Consider the following 13755-nt stretch of genomic DNA (forward strand, 5'->3'; position numbering starts at 1 on the left):
GTCTCGCGACGATTTCCCGCTTGAGAACGGGTGCCGATCGCTCCGCTGCGCGATAGTCTACAGCGTGCCGAGGGGCGCCACAATGGAGAGCGGGAAACCAGCTTTCAAACGAGACCAAGATGGCGCCGATTGGTTCGCGTCGCGCGGAGATACGGCAGCTTGAAAATGAGGCAAACCTTCGCGCTTGGCGTTCAATTTCGGCTCACCGACATTTCTAAATTGCCGTTTTTTTTATACTTCGAGTAGGAATTGAGCCATAATATTTTGTAGAGACATAGTTGGGACATTAAAGACTTCAAAAACGCAATTTCTGAAAATTGCCATTTTTGACCATTTTTCGCGATTTCAAGACCCGCGTCCCCCCTTAAAGGGATACAGAATAAAAATCGGAGAATATAGAGAAAACCCCACAATTGCATTCCTAAGACACGATTGCTATAGTATATAGTCATTATTCGGGTTACTTTTGAGCGGATGGCTTTATTTTTGACTCTCTATGAGCGGCCACCGCGTAACTCGCAAAGCGCTCCCGACAACAAGCCGGCGGATCTGACGTCACACCTACCCTCAGCAGCCGCGGAGCGAGCTGGCCGGCTGCGCAGTTTTGTTTTCCTCGCGCTGCGCAGTGCAAAATGCAAAGTTCTAGTGAGAGCGATAGCATGAGCGGAACTTATGACTCCGACTTGGACGAGCGGCCTACTGAACGACCACGAACGATAAAGGCGTATGCCTACGATCCGTCCGCGTCGTCAAGCGAAATTGACGACGACCCGCCGCAGCAGTCCCCCTCCGTGGTGCCGAGAGAGTCTCGACCAGCAAAGTGGTGTTTACACTGTGCATTCCATGTACACGCGTTCGCCTCGAGAGATCAGGGATGGCATCATAGGTGGAAACCAGATTTAAACGCGGTTCCTGCGGCTCGGATCGCAAGCTCGCACCTGTCACGAATGAGTTAGCGAGACGAGAGGCGCACGCCTCATTGACAGTGTTGCATCCGAGGCAGTGCGCCCAGCGTGATTCACTCACGCAAACGCTTTGCCATGTTTGGTTTCGACAGAGCGAGGACGCTTATGCCTCAGGCTATGTAATGTCAGGCGACGTAAGGAATTTACTCTGCATTTGTGCGCAAAGCGGCTTGCTCCGCCCGCTTGGATGATGATGATGAAAAACTTTATTTATCCCTCTTTAAAGGGAAGGGGGCAATGGAATAGAGGGTGGGGGGAGGAACTACTTCGCTTGGATGGGTAGCTGCTAGCGCGTAAAACATGAAAGCCATCAATGCACAGTACAGGTGCCGTGAGTACACACTGTACAAAAAAAAAACGTAGAAATCGTTGAAGATATTGACGCGTGTAGACCTCCCTGTACCTACGCCATCGGAGCAGGTGTGGCCGGCGGCGTGAGCATAACAGTCGGCTGCCGACTCTCGCGCGGCAGGTGCTTGATGCGCGCAAGTAGCTGTTTTGAGAATAGATGCGATGAAGCAACGGGTAAGGATTGGAGCCAGGCATGTGCAGTGACTGAAATGCGCCTCTGTAAGCAGGGAACGTCTTGTTATTCCCGGAGTGAACGAGTACATGCGCAGCGGTTTCAGCATCCCGTTGTTTCATCGCAGCCGAGCACTCCTTCCCTTGGTGCACACGAGATGGCGCCACCAGTCTCATGTCGGCGAATTTTTTTTTCGTCAGCCGTCGCGTCAGACGATGCGGATTTCGATTCATTCTGGCAGAATTGGCCAAACATCTGGCTCAGAACGTCGTACAAACGACAAATTACGGTCAAACGGCAACTGTGCGCAAAACTACAACGTGAACAAGTACGCGAGAAAAAAAATACCGCTGCCTGCCGTTTTCACATGCGCACAGCAGACCCTCGGCATTTTGCGGCGTTGACACGGCTGCTCCACACATCAAACCACAAATCCACGAGATCAAAGACGAGGTTTTCGAACAGCTCACACGAGGAAGCGGTACGAATAGGACGGTCGAACAAAGAAAGCGCGTTGCTTCAAACGTCAACTCGCCCCTTCGCGCGCTCAGTGTGGACGATCGCTCGCAACGGGCCTCGAGGTGGGTAAGCGTGACGTGATATCCGGTTTTGCCAGAGCTTTCGGAGGAGGCCGGTAGGTGCTGTGATTTGAGAAATATTCACTAAAATAATTACTTTTCGCTCACTTCTCCTCAGAAAGAGTGTTGTTTTGGTCGCTCTCGGTGCGACAGCTATCAATGGAGACAGAAATCTCAGCGACAAATTTTTTATTCACTATCCCTTTAAGTTCCCGCACCTGGGGGCTGTGACGTCTTGGATTTTGATGGCATCTTCTAGGGCCTACTAATTATATATAGCGGTACAGATTGACTACATTGTGTTCTAAAGGAACCAAATATTAAACATGGCAAGTTTCGGGGACGTTTATTCAGCCAACGCGGCCCAAATGCGAAAACATATACTTTGGAATCTCTGACGTACGATGACGTACCGATGACGTCTCACGATGACGTACCGGCGCTGCGGTTTCGGCGCGACATTCAAATACTGATACTTGTACCTTCATTCTATCATCTAATAATCAAACTATTTTTTTTAAATGACTGCCTGCAGGGTTCTCAAACAATGCTTCATTAGTCTAAACTGATTTATTGCTTTGCTTTAGTGCCCCTTTAAGCAGATGCCCCATTTCATTCCTTTCATCACTTTCCGTACTTCCATGAAAAAAAAAAAAGCTACAACCAAACTTGTCTTGACTTTATTATTTGTAGACATTGTAATGGTTGTAGTCAACAACAAAAAAAGTTGCCTTTTGATTTTTCTCTTCTGCACTCGTGGGCACGCAACAAATCGCGAGCGGCAATGACGGTAGCCACGTTTACACTGATACATTAGAAGTGCACACTGTTCATACTCAGACGCCTGTAACACAGCTAAGATATTCACCCACCCTAAGCGGAAACGTTCTGTATTAGGATAGTGAAGAGAAATGCCGCAGTTTCCGCAGCATGCCCGCCATGTGTTTCTATGTCACTGGCAGCTAAGTGCGCCCATCTCCGTTTCTGTCCCCTCAAAGTGGACATGGCTACGTTATTGTCACAAACTTGCCAATAGTATTCATTACTGATATGGAATAAACTGTTTCAATGCACGTAATGTACTCATGAGAAGAAGAAAAAAAATCGCATTTGGCTTGCTTTGCTGGCTGCCATATATGGTTTTGGTGTCTCGCACCGTTACAGCGGCAGACACCTGTTTGTTGACCTGTTGTCACCCGCAACAAATGCGGATGAAAAATAACTCTTTTTTTTTCTTTTCGTGGAAAATTTAACCCGCGTAATGATCGCACCCCTGATTTTTTTTTTTAACAAAAAAGTGTGATCATTATGCAAGTAAATACGGTATCAAAAATAGCCAGAAACAGTCATTTATTTAGCGGCTGGTGGATCGCTGGCTGTGGAAGCAAATGGGTTAGGTTAGCAAGAACCACCGAGGATAGGTGCTTGGTTCCTCAAGGTGACGTTAGTAACAATATTGTACACTTAAGTTACAATACCTTATTATTTTATTTTTACATATCACTACACGATTGCCTTTACTTGTAGCTGTTTAGTCTGACAAAGCATCCACCTTCCACCCTCTTGTTTCTTTGTATGCAGTGCTCCAACAAGAAGATCTACAAAATTCTGAAATTTCTTCGTGACTCAACTATGCTGTACAGCACAATGAACCCAACCGCCTTGAGGTGAGTACTAGCATTGATGCTTTAATTTTTATAAACGTTTGTTGGTCTATATTTGGCTGAGCTGGTCATTTGCAAGCTATCATAGTTGTGCACATATGTTCTGTAAGACTTGCAGATTAGTCAAATATGCTAATTGCTGCTATAGCACTGATCTCGCCAGCAGTAATTTAAAGTGGTGGGTTACTGCTCCAAAATCCCCATAGCATTACAGTTACTGAAGATAGGCTTTCTGAGAATATGATGGAAAAATAGGATTGCACTGGCACCATTATTGCGGAAATACGGAACCAGCTTCTGACTGTACTATGACTCATTCATACATTGTTCTTCAGCATGAAAGAAAAGGAAGCTGACCTGGAGCTACCCCTTTCTCTCTGCTTCTTTCACCCCATCCCCTCCTTAAACGAATTTTTTGGTACATACTAAGACATCTTGGTTACTAGTCACGAACACACACAGAAACAAGAAAGGAGATGGGACAGAGCACCTCCCGTCTCCTTTCTTGTTTCTGCGTGTGTTCGCGCCTAGTACCCAAGATGATTTGTGACCAACTCGCCCAACACGATGTCCTTTTAATACTAAGACATAATAATAAAAAAGCGTGTGGCATTTAATACTGAAAACACTTCAGCTACTTTGTGAAGTTGTTGCTACTGGTGCTAGCTGATCATGCATACACCACTCTGCTGTTGATGCAATTTGTGGTAAGTGTGTGGCGCCTTGTGTGTGTTGTCCTCTTGACTCATCACGGGTGGTAGTCTGGCAAAGCATGACCTCTGATATCTTTGGCACTGCTTAGGACTGTTGCACTGTGCTGGCATGGGGACTATGTATAATTTCACTCGCCTTTCTCAGAAAATCTGGTCTTGTAATTTTGCAAGTGCCATAGTCCCCCTGTGCAGAATTGACATTGAAAAATCATCAAGACCATAAACTTATCAATTTACCCAAATTTCGTGTTTGCCTTTAATGCCCTTTTAACAGTGGTATTTCCTGTGAAGTGACGCTTACTCTGTGGCAGCACACAGGCATGGACAACAAGGTGTAATTCAGACGAGACGTGCAATCAACGCAATCTCGACCCTTTGCAATACGGTGATGCCATCTGGATCAGGCACTTGCAAATACCGTATTAACTCGCATAATGATCGCACTTTTTTGTCAGAAAAATTGCCGCAAATTCAGGGGTGCGATCATTACGCGGGTTAAATTTCCCGCGAAAAGAAAAAAAAGCATTTTTTTTTTTTCGTCCCGCGTTTGCTGCGGGATGCGGGCACCAAAACAAAAATGGCGGCCGGCGGAGCAAGCCAAATGCGCCAAATGCGATTTTTTTTTTCTCGTGAGTACATTATGTGCATTGAAACGGTTTCTTCCGTATCAGTGATGAATAATATCGTTAATATCAGCAAGTTTGCGACAATACCATAGCCACGTCCACTTTGAGGGGACAGAAACAGATGGGCGCGCTTAGCTGCCAGTGACATAGAAACGCATGGCCGGCGTGCTGTGGTAACTGCGGCATCTGTCTTCAGTACTATCCTAATACGGCACGTTTCCACTAAGGGTGGCCGAATATCTTAGCTGTGTTACAAGCGTCGGCGTATGAATAGGGTACACTTTTAACGTATCAGTGTAAACGTGGCTACTATCATTGCCGCTCGCGATTTGTTACGTGCCCACGAGTGCAGATGAAAAGAATCGAAAGGCGCCTTTTTTGTTTTTGTTGACCGCAACCATTATAAAGCCTACCCATAATAAAGGCAAGTTTGGTTGTCCCTATTTTTGTCATGGAAGTGTGGAAAGGGATGAAAGTAATAAAATGAGGCATCTACTTAAGAATGCTTGGTGCATGCAGACCGCTTGGCTTGTCTTGAAGAGTCGTTCGCATAGCATTCGACAGATGGTAAGTGCGATCATTATTAGCTAGACTTGGCACATGACATATCGCTGCGGCAAGTTTGGGGTGCGATCATTACACGGGAAATAAAAGAAATCAAATTTTGACGACAAAATTCAGGAGTGCAATCATTACGCGAGTGCGATCATTATGCGAGTAAATACGGTGCACCGTTTCATGCACTGTAAATTTTACATAAAAATTTTATAATTAGCTACTCGATTGTTCTGAAGAAGATATGGAATAAGCTCTACACCTATGTACGCGCTACATATAAATGCTTGCTTTTACATAATATTTTGAGTATTTTTAAGGTTACAACAATGAGTCTTAGCAACGTAGCTGCACCTCTGCATTTGTCACTTTTATCGTCCAGCTTTTCTTCTAAATTTAGTATGCTAACTTTATGCCTATCGCCATCTTAAAAAACTACTCAATAGAAAAATGACAACATGTGTCTCGGGTCGCTCAGGACCCGCCAGCTCCTCTTCACCTGCCATCTGCATCGACGCACACAAAATGGTGAATGATCTTTATTGCCCTCCACATCCGGGCTCGCAGCCAACCAGGGTTGCCAGCCAAGAGCGGTGGATGCAGCTATGTCCAATTATATGCATACATCTTCCCTCCTTTAACAGCAGTAAAAACTCATGATTGGCCAAGTCACAGTCACACACCCCGCACACCTGTCACAGAAGAGATGTCAAAAGGACCACTTATTCAGACATTGGTCTTCCCAGTTCACTGAACTACATCGCTGAGCACAGCAGTGTCAGTGTCAGGCAAGCTGCTCGAAGTTTTCGTCGTAGGACAGCCTTGCTGGTGGCCTTGGCTGCCTGGCCGATCTACGTTCTACCACATCCGGTGACGGTGACTGCACAGCGGGAGCTTGTTGTTGAGGCTGTGAAACTGTAGGTGATCCATCCGATGAGCAGTGGGATCTGGATTTCCTTTCTGGGTTTTTGAAACAATCCATTGTTTCACCACAATTGTCAGCAAAGACGTGTTTGTGCTGTTCCTCGGTTTACAGCAGATGCTGCCTGTTCCTACGTAGCTTGGTTCCATCTTCCGTGACCACAGTGTGCGACCGTGGTGCTACCTGCGGCTGTACTTCTGCCTTGATTTTCCATCCAAGCTTATCGCGAACTCATACGACGTCCCCTTTCTTCAAGACAGGGAGCAGACATCCTCGCTTTGATTGGTTTCGCTTCCATACTCCATACGTTTTGAGGACCATCCACTGCAAAGTCCGGTAACCGTGTTCTCATGCAGCGGCCCATGAGAAGCTCACTCGGGCACCTTCCATCTTCAAGAGGAGTGGCTCTGTAGTTTAGCAGGGCCAACCAGAAGCATTCTTTTCCACTCAATGTCTTTTGTAGTAACCGCTTAGCAATTTGTACACCTTTCTCAGCCAAGCCACTTGACCGGGGAAATCGTGGACTGGATGTTGTGTGATGGAATTCAAAGGCATTTTGCAAGTTTTCCGAATTCATAGCAAACGAATTGCAGACCATTGTCTATGACAACCTCCAATGGAATGCCATGTCTGCTAAACATGCTGCCCAACACATCAACAATTTCTGCGCATTAGTGCTTCGCTAACGCTTAACTTCTAGGAAGTTTGAGAATGCGTCATATGCCACAAGGTAGTACTGCCTGTTAAATAGGAAGAGGTCTATTCCGACACGATCCCACAGTCGGGCTGATACTTCGCGGGGCAAAAGGGGTTCACACATCTGACGATGTATGAAGTTTTTGCAGACGCTGCATGATCTGATCTGATCAAAGCTTCTATATCACTGGAGGCCAGAAGACCATTGCCCGTGCTGTAGCTTTGCAGATGTAGTTATACACCATTAGGCGCAAGAAAACATTTTGCAGCCTTGGTGGCATTTCTCCAATTTCTTTGTCAGGGATGGCAATGAGCGACTTATGGTTAGTCTCTGCAACAAACCGACGACCATATGTGAAATTTTTCACACCCAAACACAATTCCCAGCGCTTTCTTTTCAATTTGTGAGTAGCGTCCCTCAGCTTCTGACAGTGCTCTGGTAGCGTGCGCTACCGGGCGCCAGCCGTCATTGTGCTTTTTAAGTAAAACTTCCCCCAGACTGTGCAACGATGCATCGTTTGACAACTTTGTATCTCTTGATTCATCAAAAATGGCCAGGAGTGGTGCTTTAGTCAGAATTGCCTTGAGTTCTCGCTATTCTTGCTCAAAAGGATTTGACAACTCAGAGATACTGTCACTCTTGATCAGTGAGTGCAGTAATGCAGTTCTAGCTGACAAGTTTGGGATGTACTTGCCAAAATAATTTATCAAGCCTAGAAACCTGAGGACAGCTGTTTTGTCTTCTGGCGGGGGAAAATCTCTCGCTGCCGCCACAGGCTCGTCACATGGCCTTATGCCACTTTTACCAATGACGTCGCCCAGGACTACAATTTCTGAGAGCCCAAACTGACACTTTTCTAGATTCAATGCAACATTCCACGCTTCAGGTGAGCTAAGTCGGTTTGCAGTCGCTGATCATGCTCGTCTTGTTCATCCCCAAACTCGAATGTCATTCATATATACTTTTGTTCCCACTAGGTCTTCGAACATCTGCAGTCGCTGATCATGCTCTTGTCTTGTTCATCCCCAAACTCGTATGTCATTCATATATACTTTTGTTCCCACTAGGTCTTCGAACATCTCGCTCATGGTTTTCTGAAACACCTCAGGCGCAGAACTAATTCCGAAGGGTAGCCGCAAATACTGGTACTGACCGAATGGCGTTGTGATCGTACTTATCTTTGACATGGCCTCATGCAACAGAATTTGGTGGAACCCAGAATTTGCATTGAGTTTCAAAAAGTAAGACACGCCAGCCAGTTGCGCCTGGATTTCCTCGCATTTAGGCAGTTGGAAAAGTTCACGTTTCAAGTTAGCGTTGTGTCACGGTGCAATGACAAGACCACTCACTCAATCTGTCGGCCCTTGAACACGTCGCATAATCCCCACTGCAACTAGGCAGCAGGGTGTCTACCCGGGAGAACCGGGAATTCTCAGGGAATTTGAACAGTCTGGAAAAACTCGGGGAAAACTCAGGGAATTTGTGCTTCTATCAGGGAAAATTAGCTGTAACTTTATTGAAAGGGAACGAAAGTCGTGTTAATGCTGGCTCCAGTAACAGAGGAATCGCAACGAATAGTCATTGACGCCATGTCATCGGCACGATGTATTGCCAGAGTAGTTAACGACCGATTTTCTAGACGCCCGATTTTTCGGACATACCCGACAATTTGCACGGCTTTGCGGCACCACCACGTACTCCATATAGTCAATGTATATTGCCCTGACTGCAGGTCTGAAATGGCATTAATCAAAGCCGCCACCGCCGCTATTTTGATTCTCTCGCCGCCTCGAACCGGCACTCTCGCACGCTGATCCGCTGGCGGCCGTAACCACCACCATGGCAACGTTAGGCCTAGCTGCTTCTATATTCGCTATTAAGCTTCTTGCCGTGCGGTGCCGTGCTTTTCATTGAGAGAATTCACCGCTATCACCAATGGCACTGACTCCGCCTTTGTAATCCTTGCGATTGGCTTTGAAGCTCGCAGAGCACAGCGCGTTGTGTAATGTCAGTCTCCGAAAGTTAGCTTCGCCTCAATACATCAGTGTTAGGCGGTGAAACACAACAAGTGTGGGAAGGGGCAATTGTCACGGGACACAGTATGTATTCCTTAATTATACACACGTGCACCCCCATCTCCTGTCACAGTACGAGCACCGATATGCCTAGTAAGTGTAGTGGCAGGCCTTAAGAGCTTTTTTGGGCGATTCAAAGGCGGCCTTACAATGTCTTCTGTCATCTCTTCGTCGCGGGTCATGTGAACAACTCGTGTCGGAGATACGAGAAATGCATCATCACATGATCACGAAAGGACACGACGTCATGTTTCAGTGGCTGCCTGGTCATTGCAGTATCTCCGGCAACAACCTCGCTGACGAAGCTGCTAGGAAAGCACATGAAGGAGCAACCCTTGTTTCTATACCTTTATCGCGGACCGATGCAGCCCAACACTTAGGCAAGCTAGCGCACTCTTTGACATTGGAGAAGTGGCGCACACCTGAATTCACTCAACATCGATTGCATTCCCTCGATCGCTTTATGCAACTGCAGCTGTTACCAGGTCTTCCGTGAAATGAGGAAACAGTGTTGTGCCGCTTACATTTGGGCGTCGCATTCACCAATGTATGTGCATTTTTGATTGGAATGGCTGGTAGCGCCGACTGCAGTGCCTGCGGTGTCGAGGAAACCATAGAACACCTACTGTGGTACTGCCCATCTTTTGAAGATGAAAGGCAAGACCTCTGCACAGCTCTCAATCAGCTAGATGGAAAGCCGTTCACCTTGAACAAGATCTCGGGACCATGGCCTCGCATATCGCAGCTACAAAAGGCCACAAAAGCGCTGCTGCGATATTTGAAAGATACCGGATTGAGTCAGCGTCTGTGATCCGGACTGAGTGACCGACTGATATCCCCAGTGGACTTTCTCTTTTAATCTTTCCGTCCCCCTTTCCCCAGTGTAGGGTAGCCAACCGGGCTCAGTCCTGGTTAACCTCCCTACCTTTCATTTATCATTTTCTTTCTCTCTCTTTTTTCGGGCGTGCCTGTGGCAATTTTAGCCTTTAAGGGCAGTTAAAGGCAGGCATTCATTATTTTTGGACTGCCCGATTTTCGTATGTTTTTGCGGCCCCTAGGGAATCCAAAAAATCGGACGTTGACTGTAAAACTGACCAAGAGGATGCTTCAGATGATCCATGTGGTGAAAGTGTGGTAGAAGGAAGATGTGAACAGAAAGGACCGACGCACTGAGGAATTAACGGGAAAGGAAGGGTGTCGCCGCCTTTTTGAAGGAGCTTGAGCTAAAAAAACTAAGTGTTGGCTGACGCTGAGATACAGGTGTCCCTCATCCAAACCAAAATAAACTGTTTTAAGCAGTGAAACCCAACACTGAGATGTTGTGTACGGGCTGAGAGTATGTCAGGACAGTTGAGGTTGACTTCCCAACTGCTGAGAGAGAACCTTAGTTGTGACAAAGTTCAGGGCCTCATGCAGATGAGCTTGCTATCAGTTGATAGAAATAGCTCATATTAAAAAATATTTACTTATGAATGCATCTCCTTTTTATTCGTATTTGAAAATGTTCGACTCAATTTGGAATGGGCTTTACCATTTCTTTCGCTGTGCATTTTACTAACACCTTCCTTCTGTTTTCTTTTTAAATAAAATAGATATTAATCCTTACTATTCAAACTGGATTAAGTTTTTTTTTTTTATTTATTTCAGCATGCTTACTAGAGAGTGACAGCATCGGGCAACGTGGTGTCAGCCTGTCTTGACATAAAACAAAGTTCTGGCTCATTCAGGGAATTTCGCAAAAGTGCTCAGGGAAAACCTGGAAAACTCAGGGAATTTGGAAATGTCAACTTGGTAGACACCCTGGGCAGTCCAGTTCCTTTCATAATGGATCTCTCAAGAACTGCTCAAACGGTTCACCTTCCTCCTGAACGCGCATGCGGAAAACATAGTGTTCGTAGGTTTCGTCCTTCTTTGGCATACAGTAATCTTCAAACCTTTTGACAATTGCGTCATACGTAGCTTTTGACTTGTCTTCAAATGTGTTATACACATCCTGAGCCTCCTCACCAGCAACATGGAGAAGCAGGGCTATCTTCTGAGCGTCTGTGTGTCCATCAGCACTTTCTGTCGCCTTGACGAACAACTCGAAATTATTGTCGAAACAGCCTCCAGGGTCAGGGGAGGTATTCTGTAAGAGTCCACTTAGTGGACATGTCCATTTCTTCTGCTGCTGAAGTGCTGATTGGTTGTGGTGCCTGGTTGCTGCGGATGCGCAGCCTAGCCCAGCCAATCACAACCGTTATCTGTGACGTTGCCACATAGTACAAGCTCTGTGGGCAGCTTCAAAAACTCCATTCCGCAGGCTGGTCCTGTGGCCCATCTGCCAAAAAAAAAATAATAATAATTTCTGAACCACTTCTGACACCGTGTATCGACGCACACAAGATGGCGAATTATCTTTATTGCCCTCCAGATCCGAGCTCGCAGCCAATCTAGCCGGTGCAGTTATGTCCAGCTATATACATAGGATACAGTGCATCAGTGTTTCGTGCAGCAACAATTCATGCCAAGTGATCACTCAAAACTTTCCATCAAAATGCCCTTCTCGAAGAAGCTGTTGACCCAGGCTGAATTTGAAGAGTGCAAATGTAAGCTTGGCGAAGCCGCAGAAACAATGCAAGTCTCGGGTCATATGGGCCCCACCAGCTTGGCACTCGTCGATGTCTCATGCTACAGATTTGTGCTGCATAAATATCAACTGCCATTGAGTCCATCAATCTTTTTGTGACTTCGGATTGTATGTTTTCCCAGTTAGTATGTACATTCTTTCTCGTTTTTTGTTTTTTTTCACAAACATGTATGTATGAGGTTCTACTGTAAAACCTGGAGTGCATTAAATTTGAGTAAACATTGCTTTCTACTGTGAACCCATAAAAACTATGTGTGCTTTAAGGTTATGTAAATAATACCAAATTAAGCAAGTGTGTTTTTTTTCTCCTGGAGGAAACAATGCTGGAAAAAATCGCCAGGCAGCATGTATGTTGCCACAAAAAATTGTATCGGTCGTTTTGAAATGCCCTTTACAACATGATGAAATATGCTTGGCCGTAAAGGAAATATTAAAAATTTTTCTTAATTGATCTTAGTTAATTCACTTATTAAGTACAATATAAAAGATATTCTAAGGAGTGCCACATGACTGCAAACCATATGTTGTTGGTATCATTCAGTTGCGACAAACCACTTTTTTAGATCCTTGGTTCAAGTTACGTGAAACACCCTGCATAAGTGTAAAATGTTCTGAAGTTCAATGAAGCCATTATTTCAAATGCAGGCATACCCGGAGCCACAACACATTCTAGTCATTTTGAACATGTTTAAATGTATGCTAGTGTAACTTTAGCCACTGTCATTTATTAGCTTGGTGACACCGTGCTCTAATGTCATAGCACTAGATGTGCGTTCTGCATATCTATACATAAACTTTCATTCCACGAGCATAACCTTCAAGGCCTGATAAAGAATTCTTGAAGTGAAGAGTCTGATGCAAGCAATAGTATATACCTTTTTGTTTTTAGCAAAAAAAGTAAAATGGAGACACTGGAGCTTAAAAGAGCACAAGTTACTGCAGGACTATGCAAGCCACTTGAGGGGGAAAAAGACCCCAGGTTTGCTTCTAACAAGTGAAGTCAACGTTTCTGGATTTAGATGAACATGCCAACTACACTAAAGCTAGTTCTTGAAGAAACTGTTAAAATTAGCACTTTTCTGAAGTGCCAGATTTTTTTGCCCAGCTTTATATATATATATATATGCATGGTCTATTCTTTACAACCCATAATATCTAGAAAAGAGCCTGTTGTGACGAAGGGTTTGAGATCATGCAAGTTATCGAGTACAATTGCCTTGACAGATTACATTGCAAGAAATGGGAGCACCCGAACATTCTAGCTGCAAGGATTGAAATAAGTTTAGGGGCATGGTTAACATTTAACTAAAAGAAACAATATATATATATATATATATATATATATATATATATAGTCATATCATAAGAAGCCAACAAACACTGACACCAAGGACAACATAGGGGAAATTACTTGTGCTTAATAAATGAAATAAAGAAACGATAAATTAATGGAAAATAAAGTGGATGAAAAAACAACTTGCCGCAGGTGGGAACCTGTGTTCGGTTCCCACCTGCGGCAAGTTGTTTTTTCATTCACTTTAATTTCCATTAATTTAACGTTTCTTTGTTTCATTTATTAAGCACAAGTAATTTCCCCTATGTTGTCCTTGGTGTCAGTGTTTGTTGGCTTCTTATGATATGACTAATAAAAATCAGGCCCCGCTGGTAACCCCATTTCTTCTCATTCATATATATATATATATATATATATATATATATATATATATATATATATATATATATATATATATATATATATATATATATATATATATACACACACACACACACGCGCGCGCACACACACA

General features: G+C 44.7%; 1 protein-coding gene across 3 annotated transcripts in view; it reads left to right on the forward strand.

The window, feature by feature from the left end:
* Positions 1-13755, forward strand: part of LOC142575181 (uncharacterized) — a 125355-nt gene that overhangs the window by 75086 nt on the left and 36514 nt on the right. For all 3 annotated transcript variants that reach the window (XM_075684282.1, XM_075684281.1, XM_075684283.1), the window contains exon 11: positions 3648-3733. In XM_075684282.1, coding sequence (XP_075540397.1) covers positions 3648-3733 — 86 coding nt within the window. The remainder of the gene's footprint in view (positions 1-3647; positions 3734-13755) is intronic.

Source organism: Dermacentor variabilis, chromosome 3 (genome assembly GCF_050947875.1).
Source record: "Dermacentor variabilis isolate Ectoservices chromosome 3, ASM5094787v1, whole genome shotgun sequence".
In the NCBI taxonomy this organism is placed as follows: Eukaryota; Metazoa; Arthropoda; class Arachnida; order Ixodida; family Ixodidae; genus Dermacentor; species Dermacentor variabilis.